At 57.6% G+C, this 26,371-nt stretch overlaps 1 protein-coding gene across 3 annotated transcripts in view; it reads right to left on the reverse strand.

Moving 5' to 3' along the window:
- The window catches only part of NIBAN2 (niban apoptosis regulator 2), a 47,095-nt gene that overhangs the window by 8,914 nt on the left and 11,810 nt on the right, over positions 1–26,371 (reverse strand). For 2 of the 3 annotated variants that reach the window (XM_090274756.1, XM_090274757.1), the window contains exons 2-5: positions 9,617–9,747; positions 5,837–5,965; positions 3,747–3,852; positions 2,304–2,471 (exon numbers count right to left, since the gene is read on the reverse strand). In XM_090274756.1, coding sequence (XP_090130882.1) covers positions 2,304–2,471; positions 3,747–3,852; positions 5,837–5,965; positions 9,617–9,747 — 534 coding nt within the window. Of the gene's footprint in view, positions 1–2,303; positions 2,472–3,746; positions 3,853–5,836; positions 5,966–9,616; positions 9,748–20,824; positions 20,977–26,371 lie in introns of those variants that run through there. The other variant, XM_090274758.1, reaches the window with a different exon arrangement.

Raw genomic sequence — 26,371 nt, forward strand, 5'->3', positions numbered from 1 at the left:
GGGACCTGACCCACATTCTCCTCTCGGAGCCTCTGAGGCATGGCTGTCTCGGCCCCACTTTGCCCAGTGAGAAGAGAGGCTCAGAGAGTCCGTTGCTGGGTCAAGGAAACACAGCACCAGGCTGGACCTGGAGACTTCCTGCCCAGGGGGGGTCCTCAGGGTCAGGCTGACAGAGGAAACTGCATTCCTCAGTCCTGGACAGCGGACAGGAAAGCCCTGACCTCTGCCCCCAGGCCCACCCCAAGGGCTCGGCTCAGTGCCCCAGCTGCCTCTTGCCACCCCAGCTGCTCCAGGAATGCAGGATGTGGGGGGGGAGGGGGCCTGGGATGAGCGGGCGGCCACCCAGCCTGGCCTCCTTCCCCACTCACCGCCCCCCACCCCCCCCACTTCCTGGCAGCCCCCTGAGCAGAGCAAGCAATTCCAGGCTCCACAAATTCCAGGCCCGGCCTCCGAACTGAGGAAGCAGAGAACTTTCCCACAGTCCTCAGGGTGGAGGAAAGCCTCGTCTAAAACCAGCCTCGTCGGCTCCAGAACTCCCTGAGCAGGACGCCCCTTCTCCCCTCCCAGCAGCTCTTCCCTGCCTCCCCGCCCTCCTGGGGCACAAACACCCCAGGGGCTGCCCTCCGCCCCCCAGCTGAGCTCTCACTCTGTGCCAGGCACAGGGCCAAGCGTTCTACACGAACCAACTCATCTACTCCTCCCAACAATCCAACTGTGCGCAAAGGGACCTGAATGGTGACTGTTCCCCACCTGGTCCTGTCCCCACCCCCCACCTGGCCTGGGGTCACCCTGCCAGGTCAGCCATTAGCCTTAGAAACCTGAAGAGGATGGAGCTGGGCCAAGCTGGGGGAAGAGGGGTGGAGAGGCGGAGGGAGGGTGCCCAGGCCAGGCAGCCAGAGCCCAGATGGCCTCCACCCAGTCCTCGCCTCACAGCCCCTGGGGACCTGGGAACAGGAGGCCCTTTGTGGGCGGCAGGGCCCGGCCCAGGTGGCAGGGGTTGGCTTGACTGAAGACCTGGTTCCTCCGCCTGGCAGATTCCAGACAGAGCAGAGGCGGCTCTGGAGAGTTGAGAGGACAAGTGGGGTGAGCTGAGGCACCACCTTTGTGCGGAGCCAAGTCTGAGGTGTGCCAGGCCAGCAGGGTGGGCAGGGGCAGGCACCGCTGCCCCAAGGCCAGGTCACTAAGAAGGCAGTTCAGGGGCTAGGACAGGGTTGTTCCTCCCTGGGGGGGCCCGGCCCGGCCCGGCCCTCCCCTCCCCTCCTCTTCCCTAAGGACACAATCATAAGTCTTTTGGATCAAACTCCTTAGAGCCCTATAAGGCTCTCTTGACCCCAGTGTCCCCTGCAACCCCATTTCAGGTCCCCAGTTCAGGGCCTCCTCTAAACTGCTCCTGCCTCTGGGCCACCCCTCATGCAGCTGCTACCTCTGTCTGGAACTCTCCTTCCTCCCCTGGAGGACAATTCATCCTCGGGCTTCAGCTGAATCATCACCTCCTCAGGAAGCTGTCCTGACTCCCCCCCACCCCCCAATACACTGGACCAGTATCTCCCCCCCCCCCATACATTCACACCCTCAAGGCGCCCCGGTGGCTCCCTCCTCTGCACCCAGCACAGCTGTGACTCATCACCCCTGGTATCCTCATCTGTTTCACATGTGTCTCCCCGACCAGGCTGTCAGCAGCTCGGGGGCCGGAACCACGTCTTCCTCCCTTGTTGCATCCTCAGCACCCAGACACTAAAAACGTTTGTTGAATGAATGAGTGAGCCAGAAGAGACCTCATAACTTCACAGATGAGAACACAGAGGCCCTGAGGGAGGAAGTAAACTTCCCAGACTACCTAGGGTCAGTGGTAAAGGAAAAAAATTACATAGTAAACTCATTTTTTTACACTGAGTGGATTCATACTGTAATCCTCACAAATCCCTCAGACTTGGAGGGATTCTATCTCCGTTTTCAGAGGCTCCCAGAGGTAAGCTGGTCTCCTAAGATCACAGTGCTAGAAAGTGGCAGACTCAGGACTGTGATTTCTGTGAGCCAGGGTCCCAGGGCACAGTCCAAGGGCACAACAATCATAACCCTCTAAGGGCAATTTCCTGAATTTCTTCTGAGCAACACAGAATTGTTTTCATCAAGGAAGAAGGTTAAGGGTAGCCTCCCAGTGGCTTCTTACAAATTCAGACGGAAAAGAGAACAGCTCATAGAGCAGGGTTGCCACACCGCACTCAGCCAGTAGGTGTCGCCATTCAGCACATAACCCAGGCGATGCCCCTCGCCCGCACCGCCCGGGCCTGAAGGGCACTCACCATTGTTGCAGTGCCGAACACAGTCCTGCAGGACGGCCTGCCACTTGTCCTGCTCGGCTTCTGTCATCATGCAGAAGTAGTAGTGACGTGCATAAGGATGCCAGAGGATGAGTGGGAACTGCGTAGGGCACTTGAGGATGGGGGCAGTGCCCGACTTTGATGTGATCCCTGTGGAGACAGTCCCCTCTGAGCAGCTGCTCTCTGCAGTGTCCCAGGGCCCCAATCTGAGCAGCAGGCTCAGGCGCGAACAGGGTCAGCCTGTCCTCGGTGACCAGCAAGTCAGTGCGGAGGCAGTATCCTTTCTTGCTGTGTCCTCCACAGCCTGGCTTAAAGGGGCCCTGGCATCTGTTTACACCCATTTCTTAAGAGCTGGTAATGCAGCCACGTTCACTCCCTCTTGGGGAACGTTCTAGACTCCATGTGGAAGGCACAAATAACACAGGGTCAGAGCCTTCGGGTTCAAAGGTTGAGCATTACCTTCTTGGGTTTCCCTTCAAATGTTAGCTATGGAGGCCAAAGTGTGGTTTAAATGTCCAAGGGGGAGGGGGGCATGGGGGATGGGGATAGAAAAAATAAAAGGGGATTTTTCTCTCTCTATTTTGTCTGCATGGATATTTGAGATCCAGTGAGATAAGTGGTCCTGGGCTATGACCTCCTCGCCACTGTTGTTAATAATAAAACAATGACGGTTCTTCTTTGCGCCCTGGCTCTGTCTGTGTCCTTGTGCTGGGCTCGGCACATACAGACCTCATGGGGTCCACAAATTACTCCGAGGTCAGTCCTCTGAGTGCTGTGTGGCCCGAAAAGACACAGCAAAAACAAAACCAGAGTGTGGACGGGAATCCAGAAATGCCCACTGCCACCAAACCCTCAGCCACACAAGGCGCTTTAGTCCCAAGCCCCATTTGGGGCACATGCTGCCCCCCAGGCCAGCATCTCCTCCTTTTCAGTTCCCCTGGGATCATCTGAGAGGCAGAGGTGCTCCTGTAAGTCTCCTGGGAGTCTGTGACAAGGTGGGCCAGACAGGACGCCAAGAACAGGACAGGCTGCTCCTGACTGTTCCTCACAAATGCAGTTCTGATTCAGCTGTTTACAAAGCAAGGCCACCCCGATCATCTCCTCCCAGGAGTCTCTCAAGGACTCGGGGAAGGGGAAGGATAGAGAGTGAGGGCCCCGTTGCACAGCTGTGACGGGAAGCCTCAGGAAGCCTCAGGAAGCCTCAGCAAGCAGGAAACAGGTCCAGCCCTGCTTCACTTCCCGGCCTCAAGCCTCCTCTCTGGGAGCTCAGGTGATGCTGGGCACCTACTGGCACCTCTAGGCCACGCTGGTCTTTCTGCAAATGTGGAGCCCGGAGCTCCAGGATCAGGGCAGGGCTTCCCTCTCCCCTGGCCAAATCCCCAGGCCTGTGAAGGGCATTTGGGCCTGGGATGGGTATTCCCTTACCTGGTAACGAGTTGCCAACCAGCTCCAGGTACTGGTCCAGGGAGGTGAGGATTTTGTAGCCTGCACTGTTGATGACAGATCGCGGCGGGACATGCCGCTCGTAGGCCTGGGGAGAGGGCAAGAGAGATGGTCCCTGGGGGATATAGGTAATGACCCAGCCAAATCCCATCTCCAGCTCTGGCTCCAGGACCCTACTCAGTATTGCTGCCCAAGGCGGGGAGGGCAGGGGAAGAAATAAGAGGGGTGAGGGGAGGAAGAGGGACACAGGGAAGAGGAAAAGGAGTCTGACCAACACGGTAACTAGAGTCAACATGGTATAACCTGAACCCGGGCTCAGGGCTCCAATCCTGGCTCCACCAAGTATCATCTGTGTGATGCTGAGGATTAGGCTCCCCCGCCCCCTATGCTTCAGTCTCTGCACCTAGAAAACCAGGCTAATAACGGTCCCTACCTCACTGAGTAGCCAGTCCACATGGAATGATTAGCACAGCGCCTGGCACAGCAGGGACAGTAAGCATGCTGAGGTTGTCACCTTCAGCACTGCTGTTACTACGGCCTCTATTCTCAGCAGCTACCGTGGCCGAGTGCGCATGGCACACCAGGCACTGTGCTGGGGCACTGCGTTCTTCACTGCACAGAGTTCACACAGTCCGGCAGGTGGGGGCCCTTATTAGCCACAAGTTCACACAGCTGGCACGTAGGGGCCTAGGACCTGAACCTGGACTGTCAGCCTCCAGAGCCCAGGGCCTCTGACCATGACCCTGAACTGTCTACCAACTGCCTGGGTTCTGAGCACCACACATGTGCCCTGTGGGGAAGAGTTCAGTGTGAGCCCTGCGTGCTCTCACCAGTGGCGAGAAAAGCGGTTCTGCTGCAGTAGCTCATACAGCAGGGCTGCCATGCTGCACCCCGCCACTAGGTGTCACTATGCAACATATTTCTTTTTATTTTCTTTTTTTTTTTTTTAGATTTTATTTATATATTTTTAGAGAGGGGAAGGGAGGGAGAAAGCGACACAGAAATATCAATGTGCGCTGAGCGCTCAGTTGCCTCTTGCATGCCCCCAACTGGGGACCTGGCCTGCAACCCAGGCATGTGCCCTGACTGGGAATCAATCCATCGTCTGTTTTCAGGAAGACGCCCAACCCACTGAGCCACACCAGTCAGGCCTCAACACATTTCTTGAGGGTAGCTTGAACTCTCTGGAGTTCTCATTACTGGCCAAGTGTGCTCCCGGATCCTCAGCAGCACCAATAGCACCCGAGAACCTGTTAGAAATGCAAATTACTGACCCCACTCCAGCCCTGGATCAAACTGGGGCAAGACCAGCCACCTGTTTTTTAGGGAGACTTCCAAGGCACTCCAGTGGCCTTCTGTCAATCTGAGAACCGCCGCCCTGAGGCAACAGGCTGCTCCTGACTCTGCTCCTCTAGCACTGATCTGCCCCGAAACGGGGGCTCCAGCCTGCCCTTCTGGCTGCTCTGGAGAAATGTCAGGTAGAAGAAACTGGGTCTGTGGCTCAGCCAGGAGGGGCTTCTTCAAGGGCCCAAGGACACTGAGCAGGACACAGCCTCTTGCTGCAGGGCAGGGAAGTGCAAGGGGGGTAATCGGGAAGGAAAGAGAAGACCACCACCCAGGATAGGCTGTTGAAGAGCAAGGAAGAGAGGGATCGGAGGAGGCCCAGCCAGCAAGGAGGCCCTGGAAATGGAGAGATCTGGAAGGATTTGAGAGAGATCCCAAAGGGTGGGTAGGAGCTAGGGAGTTGGTTATGGGGGCACCAGAGAGCTGGATGCCTGGATGGATGAACCTTATTAGAGAGGGCACCGTGAGCAAGCAGGTGCAGGGGATTGGTGGGAGAGGGAGGGGAGGGGAGGGTGCCAAGCTCTGCTTTGGCCCTGCAGACAGGGGGCAGGGGATGCTGGATGGCAGCTCAGGGTGGAGGTCTGGAGTCTCAGAGTTCAGAGGAGGGGGCTTGCCGTGATAGCTACTGTGAAGGAGGACAGCTGGGGGAGGGGAGCACGAGGGAGGGGAGGAGACCCGGTGCGGGGCTCGGTGCCAGGCCCCGAAGCCGGATGGGGTGGCGGCCTCACCACTTTGTTCTCGTAGAGGACCAGCCCGTAGTTGTGGGGCACGAGGCTGAAGCGGTTCCTCCACTTCTTGCTGTCCTCCTGGTACTGGAACAGGTTCCCCGAGAAGATGATGCGCTCATCCAGCGGAATCTGGGGGAGGGAGCGGGCGGAGAGTGAGGACGGAGGCAGTGGGGTCCCCTGAGAAGGCGACAGCCTGGACTGCAGCGCCCGTGCACCCACCCACTTAACAAATGCAGACAGTAAGGCTCAAGGCAGGGACAGGGTGCCGGGGATGGCGGGACCTGAACTCAGGCCGCGCACCACGATTCAGAACCCAGAAAGGACCCCACTCCATCCTGGCTACCTCAGGACAGGTCTGGGGCTGTCTCTGCAGGGCAGTCCCTCCAGCAGAGGGGACAGGGCCATGGACCAGGCCAGTGAAGACCCCAGTGCCTGGGCAAGTCTCTTCCTAGCTCTGGGCCTCAGTTTCTCCTCAGAGCAACAAACACTTGACCAAGGTGGCTCCAGAGAGCCTCCCCAGCTCTGACAGCAGACAGGGTGGCCTCCGCGAATCTGGGTGGGGATGCAAGGGACCTCAGTCTGGCTCAGCATTTGACCAGCATCCTGAGGGATTGGCCCAGGACAGGAGGCGCAGGCCAAGAGGGAACAAACAGGCTAACTCCTTGGGGGGGGGGGGGGGGAGCTCGGGGAGGCCAGGGCCCCTCACTTTCTCGGCAGCGTCTATCTGTCCCACAACAAACATGGTGCCTTTTGCAGAAGAACGGGTATCATACGTAATAACGGAGAAGGCATTATTTCAGTGGTGCCTGACCCTTCCTCGCTTCCTCGCTCTGCTCCTGGGCTGCCTGCAGCTGCAGTCAAGTGTGAAGGGACCCTCTCAAGCCGCCCCCAGGCCTGCCTCTTCACACGCAGCCCCTCTTCCCAGAAACCTCCCTGCTCCCCGTCAAGGGGAAATACCAAAACACTCTTGGAAAATGAGGGCCCATTGTACTTAAACAATAGGACCCTGAAGACGGCTTCCTACCCAGAGATAAAAATATTTACAGGAAAAGAAAATGATTCCCCCTAGCCCACCACCAGCCCACCACCCCCACACGCAGTGGCTTTGCCCAAGTCACAGGGCTGCTGTCCAGTGGTCTATATTTAGACAAGGGCCTACTCTCAGCCCACCTCTCAATCCCCAGGTCTTCTGGGAAGAGAGCAGAGAGAGCTCTCCCGACACCCCGCCGAGCCCCTGGCTGGCCCCAGCCTCTGCTTAGGGGAGCAGCCCCGACTCCGGCGTGGTGGGAGGCTGTGGCTAAGGGCAGGCCTTCCCAGGCCCGGCCGGGGCTCAGCACCCTGCCCCCCAAGTCCACCCCCAGATCCTGGGCAGCCCATAATGGGCGGTTGGTTGCGGATTTGGGTTTTATTTTTAAGACTTTCAAATGGCAGAGTCGGGTTTTGTTTCCATTGGAAGGGCTGCAGGAAATGAAACAGGACCGACAGCCCAGCCAAAATGTCTTGGACTCCGCAAAGCTCTCCATACAGCGGTGGGGCTCTTCGGCGGGGTGGGGAATGGTCAGCGCGCAGACCCCCGGTTCCAGCAGCCCAGGTTCCGGTCCCAGCTCCACTGCCCACTCCGGGGGAGCCTGGACAAGCGACCGGGCCTCGTCAAGCCTCTGCGTCCACAGCGGTGCTGTGGACATACTCATAACTCCTCAGACAGCGGAACTGCACCGGCTGGAAGAGCCGTGCCTGCCTGCTATTTTTTGTTTTTATTATTACTGCTTTTATTGTGTTGTTATTTTTATTCTTGCTTCTTATAAAAACAATGATTGATGTCATGATGATGATGATTAATATTATCATTTCTGTGATTATGATATCACACTATTATGACTTATACCCTGATGGCCAGTTTCCTGAGTGGCAAAGTGGGACCAAAAAATTCCTGCTGGTCAGGGACTGTGAATGATTTCTTTTTACTCTTCTTGCTTATATGTTAATTCTGTTTTCCTCCAATGAATATGCACCCTTGTAAGCGCTGAAGGCATTTCCCATACAGAGTAAAAGCTCAGTTCTATCAGCCAGCCCCCACTTCTATCTTGGGTTATTGGGACCTGGATCTCTGAGACATTTCTTTCCAAATGGGGGCAATTCCAGCTTTGCCCATTCGAAACAGCTCACCTGCCTCCTTTCATATCACACAGGTGTGCACCACTGTGCACCTCTGCCCTCTGTCTTCTGGCACACACCCTGACCTACCCTACACCCCAAGTAGGCCGGGGGTCAAAGCAGAAAGAGCCCTTGGCTAGGAATCTGGAACCTGGCTTGAGTCCTGTCTCCACCATCCCAGGCAAGCCATCTAACGACTCAGTTCTGGGCCTCTGCATGTACCATTGCCTTGGTCTGATATACCTCCTCCTATTAGGTCCTCGGCTGAAATGACCCTTCTTCCTCCAGAAAGCCCTCAGGGTCCACCCAAATGAGGCCAGGCCCCCAGTGTCTGAGTTCAGCTGTCATCTCCTCAGTAGCACCCACTTGATTGTATAAACAGCTGCTTACTGTCTGTCTCCTGGAGTGTCTGCGAGTGCCTTCGGGACCTGACCTGACACAGTCATCGTGTCCCCAGCTAGGGGCCTGCAGGTATCATCAGCAGCTCACTCACCTGCCCACATACTCCCCCTCCTCCCCACCCCACCCCCAGCAAACACCTCCAGCTGTTCCTCTGGCTGAGAAGACACCAAAGGGTAATAAATCCTCAAAGCCAGGTCAAGTGACGCCAGCTCCTGCCCCTTTGGTCTCCGGGTAAACAGGCACATTTTCAGTCCCTGGTTTTGGGGAGGAGGGGAGAAGAATGAAATGAAATAAAAATCCCATGGGTCTGCTCTGTCACCTCCCCTGTCCCCCACCCCCCTCGCCGTCTGCCCCCACGCCTAAGCCCCACGAAAACCCCGATCCCTCCACGAAGCTGCTCTGACTCCCCTGGCCCACTGCGGCTCCTCTATCTGGATGGCGCTTCCCAGATAGAGAAGCTGAGGCTCCGTGGGTGGAGCTGCAGCAGATCAGGACTTGCGCCCCCTGAGTCACCCCCTCAGTCACCTCCTCTGCCCCAGCCACACGCCATTTATCTTCCACTGAGGCCTCAGCACAGCCCCAGGCAGGAGGGGCCCATTTGTCAGATGAGGAGACTGAGCCTTGAGGGTTGAATCAATGGAGAGAATTTGAACCCGAGTCCCCGCGCTCTTCCCTGCCAGACACGGGGTTCCGGTGACACTGCCCCCAGCTCCTCACTGGACAAACCCTGGGCCAACATAATCCTATTCCTAACAGCGGGATGAGGACGAGGCCAGCGACGATGACGGTGTCAGCCGGCACTCACCCAACACCTTCCGGGCTCCAGGCGGCTGGCTGACTTGAATCTTTAACCCTCATAGCCGTCCTGGGCAGGACGGGTGCTCGTCCCGTTTTACAGAGGAGCGAACTGAGGCTCCAGGAGGTGAGCTAATTTGCTCAGGGGCACACAGCCAATAAGAAAAGGACTTGTCTTGATCCCAGGCCTCTGGGGAGACTCCACAGCCCCAGCACTGGAGGGGCAGACCTGGGGGGAGTCACCCGCAGCGATAAGGGGGCCAGGACAACACCAGCAGGTCACCTGTCTATTCAAAGCTGGGTGGGGCCCTTAGAGACCATCACAGCAACAACGGGAAACTGAGGCCCAGAGAAGAAAGTCACGTGTGGACGATGTCAGAGCCCGACTAGGACCCGCCCACGCCCAGCGCCTGGCCCGGCGCCTCTCACCTTCCGCCAGAGCAGCTGGGCCTGCGGCGGCCCAGTGCCCTCAATCTCGTGGCGCATGCTGTTGAACAGGGCGACACCATACTGGTCCTCATAAAAATGGAGGAACTCCGTCAAGATCTTTCTGGTTTTTTCTGGAAGGGAAGGACAAACAGAAATGTGAGGTCATCGTGATCTTTTATCCATGCAGCAACCCCGCCCCCAGAAGGGGGCATCTACGACACCCCAAATTCCTGCTCGCAAAGTCGTTTGCTTTCGTCAGCATTGCGTTTCTGGGCAGAATTGTGTGTCTTCTGCACACGCCCGGGTGAACCTCCACGCAAGGAAACGGGCCGTGACCCCAGAGAAATGACCAGGAACCAAGAGACGAGTGAAAAGACCTCAGCCTCAGTGGTCATCACTCAGCTGTGAACAGAACCAAGATTCCATTGTCCCCGTCAGGCCAGCATGTGGGGGGACCGGCACTTTACCCTGGGGCTGGGAGGGCTGGACACGGGACAGCCTTTTGGGAGGGTGACCGGCAGCTGCGGGCACAATGATAAGGACGTCAGGGGGAAGGCTACAGGTATGTGCACCAACGGAGGGCAGGTGTCTGCACTGTCACATAAAGAAGAGCGAGTCACAGAACCACATGCTGCACACCATCTCACTGAAAGTTATCCCTGTCCGTTCATGGACATGATCTATGCCTAGAGACTCACGGGAAGAGGTCGGGAAGGCCGCCCTCCAGACTGGGAAGGTGGGACCTCCGGCTGTGGGAACGAGGAGTGCAAAGTCCCTTCCATTTTCTGCTTTACTCGCTTTTATTGCACTTGAACTCTTTTACAAGCATGATTCTTCTCACAATAAACATTCTCAAACTGACTCATCTACCGAGTCAACAACCTTTTTGCTTGTGTTGGCTGTTGGCTTCTTTCTTCCACTCTGTTCAGTTTCTGAACAGAGAAGGCAGGAACTGTGGCCTCCAGAGCAGGCCCAGCGCACATTAGACACTCGATGTTTGCACAGCCAGGGCATCCCTATGTACGGAAGAAGAAACTGAGGCCCCCCGGCAAGGCAGCCTTCTACTTGGGAGAGACATCCTGGTGCTACATCCCCGCCAGGGGAGTGTGCTGGCTCACTGTGCAGCAGTCATTCTGGGCCTCGGTTCCCCCTGCACACCAAGAGGACTGGACTCAATGGACAGGCCCTGCTACCTTTGACAGTCTTGGATTCCAGGTTTCGAAGGCCCGGTCCTTTCTCAAAGGTGAAGGGGCTGACGTGACTCTGTCCCTCCCATGGCTGGTCTCTGGGTACAGAGGGTACCTGGTTAGGACAGCATTTCACTTAATCCTCTCAAGGCTTTGTGAGGTCGGGCTGGGCCACCCCACTTTACAGAGAAGGAAACTGAGACCCAAAGGGGTTAAGTCTTTGGTACGAGGTTATACAACGAGCAGGTGCTGTAGGTGGATGGGGTCCGGGGCCTGGCCAGGAGGTGGTGGCTGGGGAGGGAGGCTAAAAGCATGTGCCACATCCCCCACCTTGGGTCTCAGGCAAGCCACCCCGTGCACTCCCTCTGGAGGGACCTCAGCCCAGGGAACCCTCCCCACGGGCATGGCCCCGCCTGTGCTCCCCTTCCCTGGAATGAGGCATGTCTGCCCAGATCCTGTTCAGGGCAGAGGACAGGAGAACAAATGAGGAATTTGCTGTGAATGCCTATTTTTTAAAAACCATAAACAACCAGAACTCTCTCAAAGACCATGGGGCTTGTTTTGGAAAATGATGAGACAGGATGCGGGGTTGGGAGGTGGGGGGCTGAGAGAGACAGAATAATGAGTGGGGGCCAAATAGAGAAGATAGGATCCTAGATGACAATAATGTTGCTAAATCATGTGATCGTCATTGTAATAGTTACCACTGATTATTAACCCGAGCCAGAGGTGGGCAAGTTTTACATGCGTGATCCCAAAGAATCTTCCAGAAAACCCTAAGGAGTCAGGGAGGACTACTGTTTTCCCATTTTAGGGATGAGGGGGCTCATGGTCCCAGAACAGGAGAGCCTGGTTCTCCATCATCAGCCCACACAATCTCAGTTGGGGGTTTTGTCCCAAGCAGCCTAACTCCCAACGGGCTCTCTCCCAGCATGCAAGATGGGGAGGCCTGGACATTCCAATCTCAGGGGTCCTTCAGCCATGGCTCTGGGAGGCCTGGCCCAACCCTGGCGTACCCAGCCTCAGACAGAGCTTTATTTCAAGAAGGGCTGGAATCTGCCCTGACCCTCAGGGAGCCGGTTCCAGGAGGAAACTAGGAAACTGAACCAGGGACTCAGCGGCAGCATCAGCAAAGGCCAGACACCGCATCCAGCCAGGGTTTCGAAGGCTGCACAAGGGAAAAGGACAGGGGGGACAAGTCCAGCCAAGTGAAGGCCCACCCAGGCATCATCCCATGGAGCAACCGGTGTCCTGGAGGGCCATGCTGGGCGAGGCTGTGGGTTGCAAAGGAAGCCAGTGGAGACCCAGGAAGTGACAACCAGAATGAGGTGACCCAGACAGAGCCAGAAGGCAAATATGAGGCGGACAGCCCTGAAACATGCGGGCTGTGAGGGGCCGGGGCGGGCCGGATGGAATTCATTCTAGACTTCTCACGTCATTCAAGTAAGAGTGTGGGGCCAGGGGCCGGGGTAAAGGGCAAGGACTGGGGGAGAAGTCATGAGGCAGAAGGCAGAGAGAGGACAGGGTACGAACAGAAACTTGGTGGGGGGGCATCACTCACTGCAGCGGGACAAGAGGAGGCAGCCCCCCCTGTCCCCTGCACCCCCAAACAGACTGCAACAGCTCTGGCTCCCATCCCACCCAACTGCAACTACAGGCCTGTATCCAAGCTCAAGAACTGCACAGATCTGATGTGCTTTTAGATAAACACTTCTCTACCTAAAATTCCAGAACCATCACAGAGTGAAGAGCGTGCGGTCTCTCACTGCCCAGCCTTGCTCTCCCAGCTCGAGACCCAGATAGATTAGGATGCTCATATCAGTTGGGATTGACTGCAAACGCCAGGTAGGTGGGCCTGGCCTCCTTTTGATCACCACAGGCTCCCCTTAGCTCACCTGTGTCCTGGCACAGCCAGGTGCTGAGGAAGGGGGGTCCATTCACCTAATGGTTGCTGAGGGCCTGCTCTGCACCATGCCCCACAGCACTGGAAAGGCTAGGGGGCAGGGGGGCGGCGATGGCATTCCTCAAGGGGTTAAGGTTAAGGAGGTGGTGCTGCCAGTGAGCTGGGCAGCAAAGGGAGAGCTGGAAAGGGAAGCCTGTGGGGAAGGAGGCCGTGGTGGCTTCTTGGCAGAGGTAGCCCCAAGCGAATTCTTGAGAAATGTCCTCAGCAGCTTGGGAGGAACTGCCACAAGCTTGATACCACAGGAAGTACCACAGGAAGGCAGAGGATGAGGACTGGGGACCTTGGCGAGGCAGGAGTGGGAGGGGTCCGGCCCCCTTCAATGACAAAGAGCTGGCAGGGGGAAGCCCTGAACAGGGTCTCCCTCTCCGGCCAGAAACGCTACTCAGCACCCGACTTTCCCTTCCTGCCTCCCTACAGGGGCCATCTCCCGGGGCAGCCATGGGGCTTTCACAGCTTGAATTCCCACTGTCTGTCCCTGCCTGGGGGCCTGGGGGTGTTCCCGAGCCCTCAGACAACCCCTCTCTCCTCCACTCCTGCCCACACCAGCGCGTCTTCCTTCTTTCCATGGCTTCTGGAGACACCAAGCACCACAGATTTGGGATCTCCAAGACCAAGGCTCCTAACCAGGAAGGGGACAGGGTGAAGGCCTCACCTGAGGCCTCGCAGCCGACAGGCACTCAGCATTCAGGCCGCAGCCTGCTGACTCCCTCCTGATCCTGGCTCTGACCACTGTCCACTGGGCTCTATGCGCGCCCAGCCCCGGCCCAGAGGGCAGAACAGAAGCACGCTGTGGCCTCATCACCAGAAGCAGGGCCAACCCCGGGGGTTCTGGGCACAGGAACTGGGAGGCGCAGGCTAGTTGTAGGGATCCGGTTGCTGCCAGGAGCTGCCGGGGCAGAGCCCTCTGAGCGCGGGCGCCGGCCTCGCCTGCCTTCCACGTGTGCTGCCCCCTCCTCCCTCCGCCCTTGCACAGACTCAGCCCCGGGTCCTGCTGAAGAAGGCAGTGGGGCTGAGAGAGCCTGCCTCCAGCGCCCGGCTCCCTTCCCGGGGAGCACGGGGTGGGCGCCGGAGTCCCAGCTCTGCCAGACCCCGGCCCCGCAGCCGCCTAGCTCTCTCAGAGCCTCAGGCTCCTCATCCGCGAAACGGGCATCACCGAACCCACCCACAGTGCCTGCGGGCCAAGGACGGCTCGTGGGGTGCTCAGGTCAGTCCTGCAGGAACACTGCTGTTAGTCATAACGGCGCTCAGCCTACAACAACAATGACAGTTTTACTAGCAGGTATAAGTTTAACATTGGAAAAATCCAAAATAAAAAGGCTTTCTATAAAAAGAATCAGGAAAATAATCACAAAATGATAAGTGTGTGTAAGCCTTCAACAAACAGAGATCAGACAAGGGAGAGCCCAGGAGAAGGAAGGGACGGCGCCGGCAAAGGCGAGGGGGTGGGAGAGGCAGGCCGGGGTGGTGCAAGGGGCACCCGGAACTGGGGTTCCCATCGACCGCGGTGAGGCCCCCTGCATAAGCATCTGCCTCTGCCAGTGCCCGGGGCCAACCGCTGCCCGCTGGGGCCCCACAGAGTCAGGAGGGCCCAATACACACACACACTCAGGTTCTTCAAACGGCTCCAGAAACGAATACGGCGAATCAAGCCCACCCACTCTTTTACAGGCACATGAACCAAGACTCACAAAGCTTCATGGCTCTGTCAATCAGCAAAAACCTAGTGCTGTTCCGTGGGCTGTCACAGGAAGGGCCCGCCAGCGGGGGTCCCGATGCCCACATCAGCCCACGAGGGCAGCCCGTGAACTCTGGGAGCGGGCCCGAGTCAAGCCTTTCAGTGAACCGATTGAGAAAGAAAGGGATCTTGTATCTTAAATCCCTGGATCTGAGGATGAGTCTGCCCCCAGATGCCTGGAACCGTGTCTCCAAAGCCTGTCCCCTTTGGGACCATCAGGGGTGGCTCAGAGGGTCCTCCTCACCAGTCAGTCCTCCTAACTCTGCGCCCAGAGCTCCCATAGTTTACCAGGGGTGATACAGCCTCTGAGAACATGTGCTTCTTCAACGGCAAATGCGAACAGATGTTGTTACGCCCACTTTACAGTTAAGGAAACTGAGGCTCAGGGAGGCCCAGCGCCTTACTCAAAGGCACACAGCCTAGCAGGGAAGGAGGGGGGTGTCAAACCTCATCTCACACCAAAGCCCCTTCCTCCTCCAGCCACTCACGCTGCCGCACAATGGAGTTTTCAAAGCCCTACCTTCCACTTTCCTGCTGGGTCTTTGCCTGGTCCCAAGAGACAGGTAAAGCAGACTTTACTGTCCCCATTTTACAGATGAGGAAACTGAGGCTCAAGAGAGGCAAAGTGGCTTTCCCACAGTCACACTGTTGGCTGCCCTGTGAAGAGCCAGGACTCCATCCCCCCATCGGGTCAGAGCGGGCAGGGAACCTTCACACCTACCAGAACCTTACTTGTCCGTCTCCTCTGGGCCTCAGTTGTTCTCCTTATAAAATGGGGGGTGGGTCGCTGTTGGCTCAGCTGATCTAAAAATCTCAATGACAATCTAATCAGTACTGTCCTGGCCCTGGGAGATGACCAGGATGCTGGCCTCAGCACCTCCTTGGAGCTGCTGGTGAGTCAGCTGAGTGGGAGATGACCACAGCACCCCCCAACACCAGGCTGAACAGAAGAATAGGGGGGCAGTGGGGGGGATGCAGGATTCAGCACCATCTCCTCTGGGCGCACCAGCTCTGGGTTCACGTCCCAGCTCTGCCACCTACTAGCTGAGTGGCTGTGACCAGGGCACTTCCCTCTCTGAGACTCCGTTTCCATCTCTGCCGGATGGAATAACCGTAGGTGCCTGACTGGGTTATAAGATCCGTGAGCTAAGGAGAATAAAGCGCTTGACCCTGACGAGAAGACACATCACTAATGGGGTCTCCTATAAAGAGCCTCTTGTCCAAAGTTCTTCTGACCCAGGGAGAAGCCCCTGAGACAGAGGCCGAGTAGCCCCCACCCCAACCCCCATCTCCGGGACCAGATCAACAGCAGCCAAAGCAGCCGGAAGGATATTAATCTCTGATTTTCCAAACTGTCAGCGTTAAGGATCACGCTACTTCCTGTGTTCAGTTAGTGGAGGCTGGGCAAGACCTGGGGAGGCCCCAGAGTGGCCTGAAGTTCCCTGGAGAGTCCGGGTGGGCAGCAGACAGGTACTGAGCCCACTGTTCACAACAGGGAACTGGGGCTCAGGGAGCATAAAGTACTTGCTGAGCTGAGAACGGGAGGAAGGAGTGTAGGGTCCTCGGAGAATGGACCTAGAAAGGTGATGCCCTGGGGCGCATGGAATGCCAAGCTCAGGAGTTGGTTTGCTTCCTCGTGGCTCTCCCAAAGCCTAGCACACGGCACACCTGAGCTAAATCTTTTATCTGGAGCACCCCTCGAAATCCTCGAGTCAACCCCAGGACAGGCGCTGTCGTCCTGGAGGAATGTGCAGACCCAGGGAACTGAGACCTCCCTCAGCTGGGAAGCGGCAGGATCTGGGCCCAGGCCCGGGCCCCCCCTCCACGCTGACAGTGGGGTGCCAGGACTGAGGAAGAGGAAGATCTCCAGCCGTAACCATGTCAGCCTTGTGCCAACCCAGGGGGCTTCACACTTGTCCCAGCCCTGACTTGGCCTGAGCTGAGGGCACTGTGCCAGACCTGTTCCTGGCTCACCCGGTCCCTCCAGTGGGCTCCAGGGACACGCCTCACCACCAGGCCCGGCCTGGTTTCAGGGCTGAGAGATTTGCCGACTGAAACCGGGAAGGCAGTGCCCTGTAGCGGGGAGAGGGGGGGCGGGGGCAGCAGGCCCAGAACCTGTCTGCCTAGTTCCCCAAGCGCTGGGGAGCAGGGCCAGGGTGGGACCGTGGGGGAGACAGCCCAGGCCACCACCCCGCCCACGGCAGAGCCATCCACCCCAGAGCCGAAGGAACAGCAGAGACAGTGGGGCAGGGACTCCATTTCCCCGTGTGGTGGAGCAGGGAAAGCCCGAGGTCCAGAGAGGTGTGCCCGCTCTCCTAGGGTCACAGCAGTCAGCATGCGCGGCCCAGTGCCCAGCCCCGGGGGTCCTACTTGGCCACCCCTGTTATGTCTATTAATACGTAGTAGCCACAGCAGTTAGGCCCACGCCTCCTCTGCACCCAGTCAGGTGCTGCACGTTTACACGCTTATTTCAGCACTGTCCCCACTTCACAGAGGACAGTGAGACTCAGAGAGGGTAAGTGGCTTCTCTAGGACCCGACAGAAAGAGTCTGAGTCTAGCAGGGAACCGAAGTTGGGGCACATCCATCTCACCCTCATCTTCCAGACTGACGGCCTCTGGGGGCGGGGGTGCCACGCAGCACTGCCCTGCGGGTGGTCGCTGTCAGAAAGGCTGACACAGCTCCTGCTCGGGACCCGTAATCAGGTAATCAGGGGGGACCAGGCGGAGGGGGTAATGACAGGTTTCATCAGCCAGCCAGGGAAGGGGGTGGGCAGCCCGCTATGAGAAGGGACTGAACTAGCAGCTGGAACTCTGCAGAGCCAAATCCAGGATGGGGCAGGGCCCCTCGACCAAGACCCGTCCTTGTCCAGAAGGGGACTACCCTCCAGGGACAGCAAGGGCTGATCCAGGGTCACCCCATGAGTATGACCTGAAGAAGGGGGCTACTCAGAGCACCTGTAGGGCAACGGCAAGTACCTGGAACCCCACTTTCGGGCGCAAGAGAATTCCCAGTCCTCCATGCCCTGCTCCCCAGCACCGGGCAGAAGGGCAAAGGGGGCTTCCCAGCTAGGGGCCAGTACAGCTCAGCCCTGACTACACCAATAGTCACTGCCCCACAGACAGGCCACTCTCATGTTATGCTGGCTACAGCCTCCAAATTTCTACCCCCTTCCCTCTGACCCTCCCCCGTGAATCTCCCCTGCCCCACTGCCTATGGCTCCTCAGTATGGCTCAGGGCCCTGAGTGCCCCTCCTTGCCATCGGGTCCTGCACAGGCTGCTCTGCAGGTCAGGAACACTCCCCTCTCCTCCACTGAGCTCCCCCCTGAGCTCCCCGCCGCACCCTCCCTTCCCCCAGGCTGGTGGATGCTCCCCACCACACACACTCACACCCTCCACCCCGTTGCCTGCCTAACGCCCCCTGGCAGCACCCACCGCCTCGGGACAAGGCCTGGCACACAGCAGGAATGGGAAGAAAGCCCAGAGCAGGAGGCCAGAGGCGGCGATCTGGAGCCAGGGCCGCCCCCCGCAGGGCGACACCACCCCCATTGAGCAACCGGCCTCCCCACACACACCCCAGAGATTTCTCACTGCAGAAAGGGAGGCCTGAGCCCAGCCCTGGGGCTGGGGCTGCGTCCCAGGGGTGACAGAATGTGCACAATGCTGTCCCTTTTCCTCGGAAGGCGCCTGCCACCCACGAGGTTTCCCTCCCTGCAGGCCTCAGGTGCCCTGAAGGGCCCCTCTGCTGGGTCGCCCCTTCCCCGGGGCCAGGTACTAACCAGGAAAAACCTCTTGCCATAAATACAGCAGCCCGCAGCACATCAAAGGCCTGACAATGACAGCCATCTGACTGAGTGCCAGCCCTGTGCAAGGGACTTTGTGGGGAAATCACAATGGCCAGGAGGAGGGAGCTTTCACCATTTTCCCGGTGGACAGAGGAGGAAACGAAAGCAGGGGCCGGTTCAGGAGCCCAGCTCATGCCACACAGCCGGAAAGGCCCTGCAGCCTGGTGACACCCAGCACTCCCCACACGGGCTAGCACTCGGCAGGGCATCGACCAAATTTTCACACTGGGCCCTGGCAACCGCCCCAGGAGGTGGGTACGGGCCTCACCCCCGTTGAGGAAACAAGAGGCTGTGAGCCCCAGTGACGCATCCCGGGTCAGCCAGCTGTCAAGGGAAGGGGAACCCTCCAAGCCAGGGCCTGAACGCAGGCTCCAGGGCTGTGGGGACAGCAGCACATTGTGAAGGCCCCCGCCGCCCCCAGCACCCCCGGGAGACCGTGGGCTCACTTATCACCGAATTCTCAGCACCCATCCCGGGGCCTGGCAACCTGCAGCCCCAGAACATGTTACGCTGAATCAGGTCCAGGATCCACCAAGATCTCAATCGCACTTCCCTTCCCACGCCCCGCCTGCCCGCTTCCTCCCGACTCAGGTACTTCCCGCCTCCCTGCGCGCTCCTCGGCTGTGCCCCGAGCTGGAACTCCCTTCCCCGTCTTTCCCACACTTCTACATCTTAGCCAGATTTCCAGGCCTCACCCAAACATCTTCTCTTCCATCACGATGTTTGGCAGCCGCCATTTGCATACAATTATAATAACTGGGGCATGAGCTCATGTATGTAACACTTAGCCCAGTGCCAGGCACAGAGGCAGCTCCCTGTGTTAACTATTACAGTCCACATGACTCCAGTTAACCGTCACCCAGATGTAGTGTTAAAGCCTTTTTACAGACGAGGAACCTGAGGCTCAGCGAGGTGAAGGGACATCCCTAGGGAAGAACCACATGGGGACGGGAAGCCAAGCCCACCGCCGTGCGCCACTCTGCCCCAGCGCCTGCGCAGTTCACAGGGGGAACTCACGAGTGTCGGTGACTCCGCTGGGATATTCCTCACTCAACAGGCAGCGTCTGGGTCTGACAACAGGCCACTGGACTGGAGAAGGGCCCTCTGAGACCAAGTCCAAGCTCTCCATTGGACATATGGGGAAACTGAGGCTGGGGGATGAGGAAGGAGCAGCCGAGCTCCCATAGCCCTACAGCTCCTCGTGAGCACGGCATGGAGAGAAATTCAGTGGGAACTCAGCACCCAGAGAGGAAATCGGGCTCTCGTCTTGAGGTCTCTGGCCTGGAATGCTCCCCCAGAGCCCGCCCCCTCCATCTGGTCAGGCTCAAACATCACGTCTTCCTCCCCTGGCTCAAACATCGCCTCCTCAGGACCCCCCTCCTCCCGAGTCCTGTCCCCACAGCCTCCGCTGCCGCGGTCCCCACTTCTCCTTGGCACTCTCTGCAGATGCAATTACTGTGACCCCTTCGGCCAGGCTCCCCACAGACAGGGACCTCATTCTGCCATCTTCCCAGCACCCAGCTCCTGCCTGGCCCAGGTGGGTGCTCGCTAATCACGTGCTAAGTGAACAGCACCTGGTGGACGCCCACCCGGTTTCAGAGGCCAGAATGGCCACAGAGGAGCTGTGTGTGGGCCGCGCAGGCCTGGGAGGGAGACTTGGGGCAGAGGTTGGCTGGGCCTCCCCATCGTGAAGGCAGCTTTGGGGCAAGGCAGCAGGCCCGGAAGAGCCGGCCCGGATTTCTCACAAAGCTTCCTTTAAAGCCCTTCTCAGTGAGCAAACATTGAACCACACTCAGAGACCCAGGCCTGCTGGGAAGAGGGGCTCTGAGGCAGGAGGGCCTGAGGAGGGAGGGCCGGCTGGAGCACAGGCCCAGAGAAATGCCAAAACAAGGCGGACTGAAGACGCAGCCATCAGCTACTGCCCTTTCCCTTACACCTTGGAGGGAGGAAGTCAATTCCCATCTGGACGTGAACAGAGGGAAACAAAAGCCCTCTCATCCCCTGCGGCCCCTCCCTCCCCGCCTGGCAGCAGCCCCATGCCCACAGCCTACAGTTGGCAGCTTGTTCTGAAGCCTAGAACCCAGGCATCCCTGCTCTCTGGGAGCACAGACCCAGGCTGGGCAGGGTGGAGAAGGGATGCCAAGGGCCCCCTGCAGTGTCCCCCACCCAGGGCAGGACCGGCCTACCCACACCTCCCCTGGAACCAGCACTGTGCCTGCCCCGGAGCACGTCTCAGGTTGGTTCCCGAGGCTGGCATCCTGCACTGTGCCCTGACATGGTCAAGGCCACACCCCAAGCCATGAAGAAAGGACCAAAGGGTAGGTCAAAGGCTGCTGGAGCACGCCAGGGCTTCAAGATACCACAGGAGGACCAGCCACCTCGCACTGTGCACCGCTGTTCAACTGCCCCGTCCTCCTGCCCCCAGAGAGAGTCCTGGCTGGGGAGCCAGACAGACACAGAGCTGCTTCAGCAGCCTCACCTCTGAGCCTTCTTGGTGTTCTCTGGGCACGAGCTTCTCCCTCATAGTGTTTGCTGGGCACAGAGGCAGCTGGTCTGTGCTAATGGCAGTTTTCTGTGGTGTGTTTCATGCCAATTAATGGGGACCAGCAAAGAAGAACCAGAACAGCAGCTACGTGCTGTTCAATCTCTCTGGGCCCCCAAATGTTAACTAAGCAGAAAGGGAAGACGGAGAGAGAAATGCCAGTAAAGATTGTGAAAACAAACACCCAGCAAACCACATGCCTTTGCTGCCCACAGGCACACAGGGCTAAGGGAGAGGCCATAGATGAAAGTACTTTGAACTTCAGGAGGGCAGGACCACATGTGCCTTGCTGTCCTGGTGTCTTATATTTATACCCCACCCCCTTGTCTTACTGAATTGACTAAGACATCCAGATCGATGAAAATCCCCTAGGGTTTCAAAACCAACCTTGCTCGGTGCATGATGAATGATTCTGTAAAGGGCGGAGTACCAGATAGGAGATGCTAAGGGAAAAAAGGGAGGACTTAGCTCTTCTCCACAGACGAAAGAGTTGGATAATTCCCTGGGAAAACAGATGCTGGGAAAGCCCAGCAATAGCATGCCAGAGCCAAACTGGAGCCCGTGCTCCAAAAACAGATAAAACTCCAGGGAGGGGTTTCTATCCAAGATGCCGTGTGGACCGGGTGGCCCCTGGAGGTAGAGAGCTCCCCATCACTGGAGGTGTGCAAACACGAGCTGGTCGGCCAGTTGGCAAGGAGGCTGCAGAGGAGATTCTGTCCCAGGAGCGAGGTTAGCAGTAAAAACACAAACGTTGGGACCAGCAGACCTGGCTCTGCTACTGACCATGACTTCCTAAGCCTCAGTTTCTTCATCTGTAAAATGGGGAGAAAACTAGCACACACCTCAGAGCTGCTGTGAGGACTAAATAAGACACTGTGTGAGAAGTGCGTGGCACTCCGCCCGTTGGTCAGAACCCAATAAATGCCAGCTGCTGTTCTAATACGAACCAATGACTAATAAGGGCCAGTTTCTGTGGCCCAACCCTAACGGAGGAGGCTAAACAAAGGTACAACTCCCTGCATTTCATTAGCCGAGTGCCCTCTGATGCCAACAGCCTTTTCACCAAGTCCAGGTTGCACGCACGTGCATGGCCTGTGGGCAAGTGGGGGGGGGGGGGTGCTGCCTTCTCAAAGCCAGGGAGGGGGAGGCCAAGGGTGGGGGGGAAGATGAGGCAATATGAAAATTCACTATGTGTTTGCTGCTGGGCCAGAGGAAACCCAATCTGGGGCCAGAATGTCAGGGACCCTGAGCATGGCGAGGCCTTATGCAGATAGATGAAAAGCTTATTCAAATAACAAGACTCCAGCAGCTGCCCTCTGAGCCACCAGAGGATGAAGGCCCTGCCCCACCCTTGGGTCACCAGCTGCAGGTCTCCTCAGGCTCCAGAGGGAGCCAGAAGGTGGGGGAAGGCACCAGAAAAATCCCCTTGGAGGCCCTGCCAGCCTCACATTCCTTGTTCCAGGTGCCTGCATAGCCCCTATCTGCGCTCCGTGGGAACTGCTCTTAGCCAACAGGCCCAAGTTCTGGGTCCGCTTCTGGGGGGTGGGGTGGTGTCCCTTGCAGGTGAGTGAAGACTGGCTCATCATCTCCCCGGAAGCAATGCGGATTCCAGGTACAGACTCCAAGCAGCGATGCAGGGTCAAGAGCATTGGGCCCCGAATCGGGGCATTGACTGCCACCGGGTGACCTTGGGCAAGTCCCTCACACTTCCTGGCTCTCCTTCCCCTCGTCTGTCCAGTGAAGGGGCTGGACTCCATTGCACTGGACCCTCAAGGCCCTGGCACCCTCCGACTGACACAGGATGGGATTCCCTCCCCAACACAGGACCATATGGACAGGCCCTGAGGAGCCCGCTGGTCAGGCTTGATCAAATTGCTCCAAGTTCCACCTGTCGACCTGGGGTACTGAAAGGACCGTCCCTCCCAGTCACCGCCACCCCCAACCCCATTCAGGTCAGAATCACCAGTTAGTCATCTGCACAACTTCACTTTAATAATTAACTGTTTAGTATCTATTTCCCCAGTGAGGGCAAGGACCCTGTCTGTCCCGTTCATGATACGTCCCCAGCATGGAGCACAGCACCTAGCATATAAATATGCGTCCCTGACCGCAAGATCACGCCAGAGCACCTCGAGTCAGTCTCCTAGTCATCTTAAGTCACAGAGCGGAGGGGGTTTTCAGAAAGGCCAGCTCAGACTTGGGGACAGACCCTTCCCCACACCCAGGGGCAATGTAAGCCAAGGATTCTCCAATCCCAGTAGGGTGCTTCCTATACAGTTGGGGCCAGGTCTGGAGTTGGCCAGGCCAGCTCAACATTGCACATCAGCAGCAGAAAAGGTCACCACCCCATCACACAAACCAAGCTGTCACCTAAGCTCACATCCTCAGTTTCCTCTGCCAGCAGATTCTGTCAAATGATACAGCACCTGCAAGAGGCCTAGAAATCGGAGCTGAGCAGGCCCTGCACAGAGGTGTGGCCCTCTCTGGGCACAAGTGGTGGGGGAAGGACACCACACCGAGAGGCTTGGGGCTGCTGGACTCTCACCAGGGGCAGGCACGTCACCCTGCTTCTGTGTGCCCCACGAAAAGGAGACTCCAGCCCCACAGAGGGGCAGATGGCTCAGCACTTTGAAAAACAACTCCCGAAGCGTTGTGCACATGGGGAAGCTGCTGCCACGGCCAGCAAGAACCATGGCAAAACCACGTGTTTCTGGGACCTTCTGGTTCCCCAAATACTCACGCTCCCTCGGCTTCAGGCCTGTGCAGAGCTGCCCCTCTGCGCAAAACCCCGTCCTCCTCCTTCATCCTTAGGTCCTGCCCAGACACCCCATCCTCCAACAAGTCTCCCCTGCCCTCCAGATCTGAGTTACTGCTCCTCCCTGGGCTCCCAAGACGCCCTTACCCGCCCCCCACCTGGGCTGGGGTTCCGCGCTGGGCCTGTCCTCCCAGAAAGGGATTCTCGGGAGGGTGAGGACAATGGCTGCCTTCCCATCAGGCACACAGAGCCCCACACACAGGCTGGCACTGAACAAGCTCTCGAGAGTAGAATCGATGGACTAATCCCCACGGAAATGATGGCCGCTGTCCAACAGGGCACTGTTCACAGCAGTGAAACCCAACAACAACCCAAGTGCCCAGCAAGAGGGGTTTGGCGGAGCAAGTTGAAACGCAGACTGTTAGGACCTGATGGGATACCCTGCAGACATTCAGCACAGCGTGGAGGGGGTCAGAGGGGCTGCCGCGCACGCCGATGCCACAACCCACACGCTGTGGATGACGCACCAGGAAAAGGCCGGGAAGTCATTCGTTCTGTGTGGTAGGACTATTGGCAATTTTCACCTTCTTCCTATTACTTATCTTTACTTTCTCATGTTTCATTGATCATTTGTTTATGTAACAACAACACCTCTGAGGAAGCTCAAAGTTGAAAGCTCAGGCTCCAGACACTGAAGACCCACCTTTGGCAGACGCCAGCAGGTGGGGGCCACTGCGGGTCTGAGGGGCAGGTCGGGCTCACTGCTGGGAGGCCCAGCCCAACACCACCCTGTCACCAGAGCCTAGGACGCCTGGGCTCCTTCAGGAGGGAAGCCGTGACCTTGGCAGGGGCCCTGCACCCCCAGGGCAGCAACTCTCTCCTGACCGTTCCTCTCTGCACCAGGCGTGGGGTGTCCCTCATAAAGCTCCCAATACTCTCAGCAGTGGCTACAGCCAGCCCTGCTTTATAGACGGGGGAGCAGAGAGCTGAGGTCACGACACAGACAGGCAGAGGGGAAGCCCAGCCTGTGCCTCACACCCCTTCAGCAACCACACAGGTCACGTGAGAGCCTGGGGCCACGTTCTGGGCTGAGCGGCGAGCAGGACACCTAAGGATGGCCGCCTGGTGAGTCGTAGACTCCCCCAGTTGAATGAGAACCCACACCCACCCTCACTGCCTAGCACAGTGAGAGACCCCAGACCGTGGAATCTATCCACCGTCTCTGCTTGACGTCCCACGGGCTCATCCATCCACAGCCACAGTGCCCCCTGAGCGGGGCACAGGGTAAGCACCCAGGAAGTGTTTGTTGCTCTTCTTACTCAGAGCAGCAGAGGTAAAATCCTCTTTCTAAAGTCCAGCCACTAAGCGTTGATGAGAAAGGGCTGTCACTCCCTGGTTCCAATGCCAGGCACTCAAGGCTATACCAGGCAGGGCTCCCTATAGTCCCCAGCAACCCTCCAAGGGCAGGCAACTGTCTGCACTAAGCCACTTCCCCTACCTGTCTGTACCCCCATTCTGATGGCCAAAATCTATCCTGTCCTCCAAGACTCAACTCAAACATGCCACCTTCCAGAATCTTCCCTGCTTTCTACGTCTCTCCCAAGCCTGCCCTCAGGGTTCCCATCAGGCCAGGGTGGCTTAGATTCTAAAGCCAAATAGAAGAATCAAAACTGTCCCTAAAATATGATCAATAGGACTATTTTTTAAATTTTAATATATTTACCATGGAAAAGAAACCAGACAAGAATGAAGATAAATAAATAAATAATCCATTATCTCACCACCCCTAAAAAAGTCTCTGTTAATATTTCGATGCATTTCCTTCCGTATTTCTTTTCTGCACCTGTACAGACATATACACTTGCAGGCTAACAGGACTACATCTTCACCTTATTGGCTACATATCATGCCATTGAACATGACCTAGTTGTTGACGTCCCACCCCCCCGCCCCCCATTTAACCAATGCTGTGACATACACTGCCAGTGTGGAAGGGCGGAGCAGGTTTCACAGGGGCTTTGAGCCACCTTTCTGGGGTGGCTCCTTCCAGTGGTGGGGCTAGGGAGCACCAGCCCCCTCGGACAGCCATTTCCTTCCTGCCCAGCCTTCCGAAGGACCCAGCGCTTTGGTGTCAGAGGCCCCTGGACCCCACATTTCTGTCTCGGGAAGCACAAAGGAAGGATTAAGGAAGGATTTAGGGGACTCCAAACCCAGTCCCCCAGGCCAGCAGTTCCCTTTTGCACCTGCAGAGGCTGTGTTCGTCATCCTAACACCCAGGAGACCCCAGGTCCTGTGTGTGGCCAGCGGGACCCCAGCCTCCCACCTTCGTCACAGCTCCTCCCAGACAGGTCTTTTACCTGACAAGGATCTGAGTTACCAAGAGAGAAAGCACCGGGCTTGCTCTCCCACCCTCTCAGAGGACCCCGGACGGGTCCCTGGGCCGCCAGGAACCTGCCCCCTTATCTGTGACAGGAGGGCAAATAACAGGCATCGCTGTGACAGTCCCACAGACGGGGCTCCGCACAAGCCTGGCAAACGGGCCACAAGTACGAACTCTCTGGGAGGGTGTTCATTGCATCACCACGATTTGCCCTACAATCAGAGGCGGATTTAACGGCAGGCGCACCAGACGCACGCCCTGGGCCCCGACTTCTGAAGGGCCCCGCAAAACCCCAACTTTATACTTTTTTCTAACGACACCAAGTTTGGTTTCATATGTGCAATTTTTT

This window comes from Furipterus horrens, unplaced genomic scaffold (genome assembly GCF_987537825.1).
Source record: "Furipterus horrens unplaced genomic scaffold, mFurHor1.1.pri manual_scaffold_4, whole genome shotgun sequence".
NCBI classification, from domain to species: Eukaryota; Metazoa; Chordata; class Mammalia; order Chiroptera; family Furipteridae; genus Furipterus; species Furipterus horrens.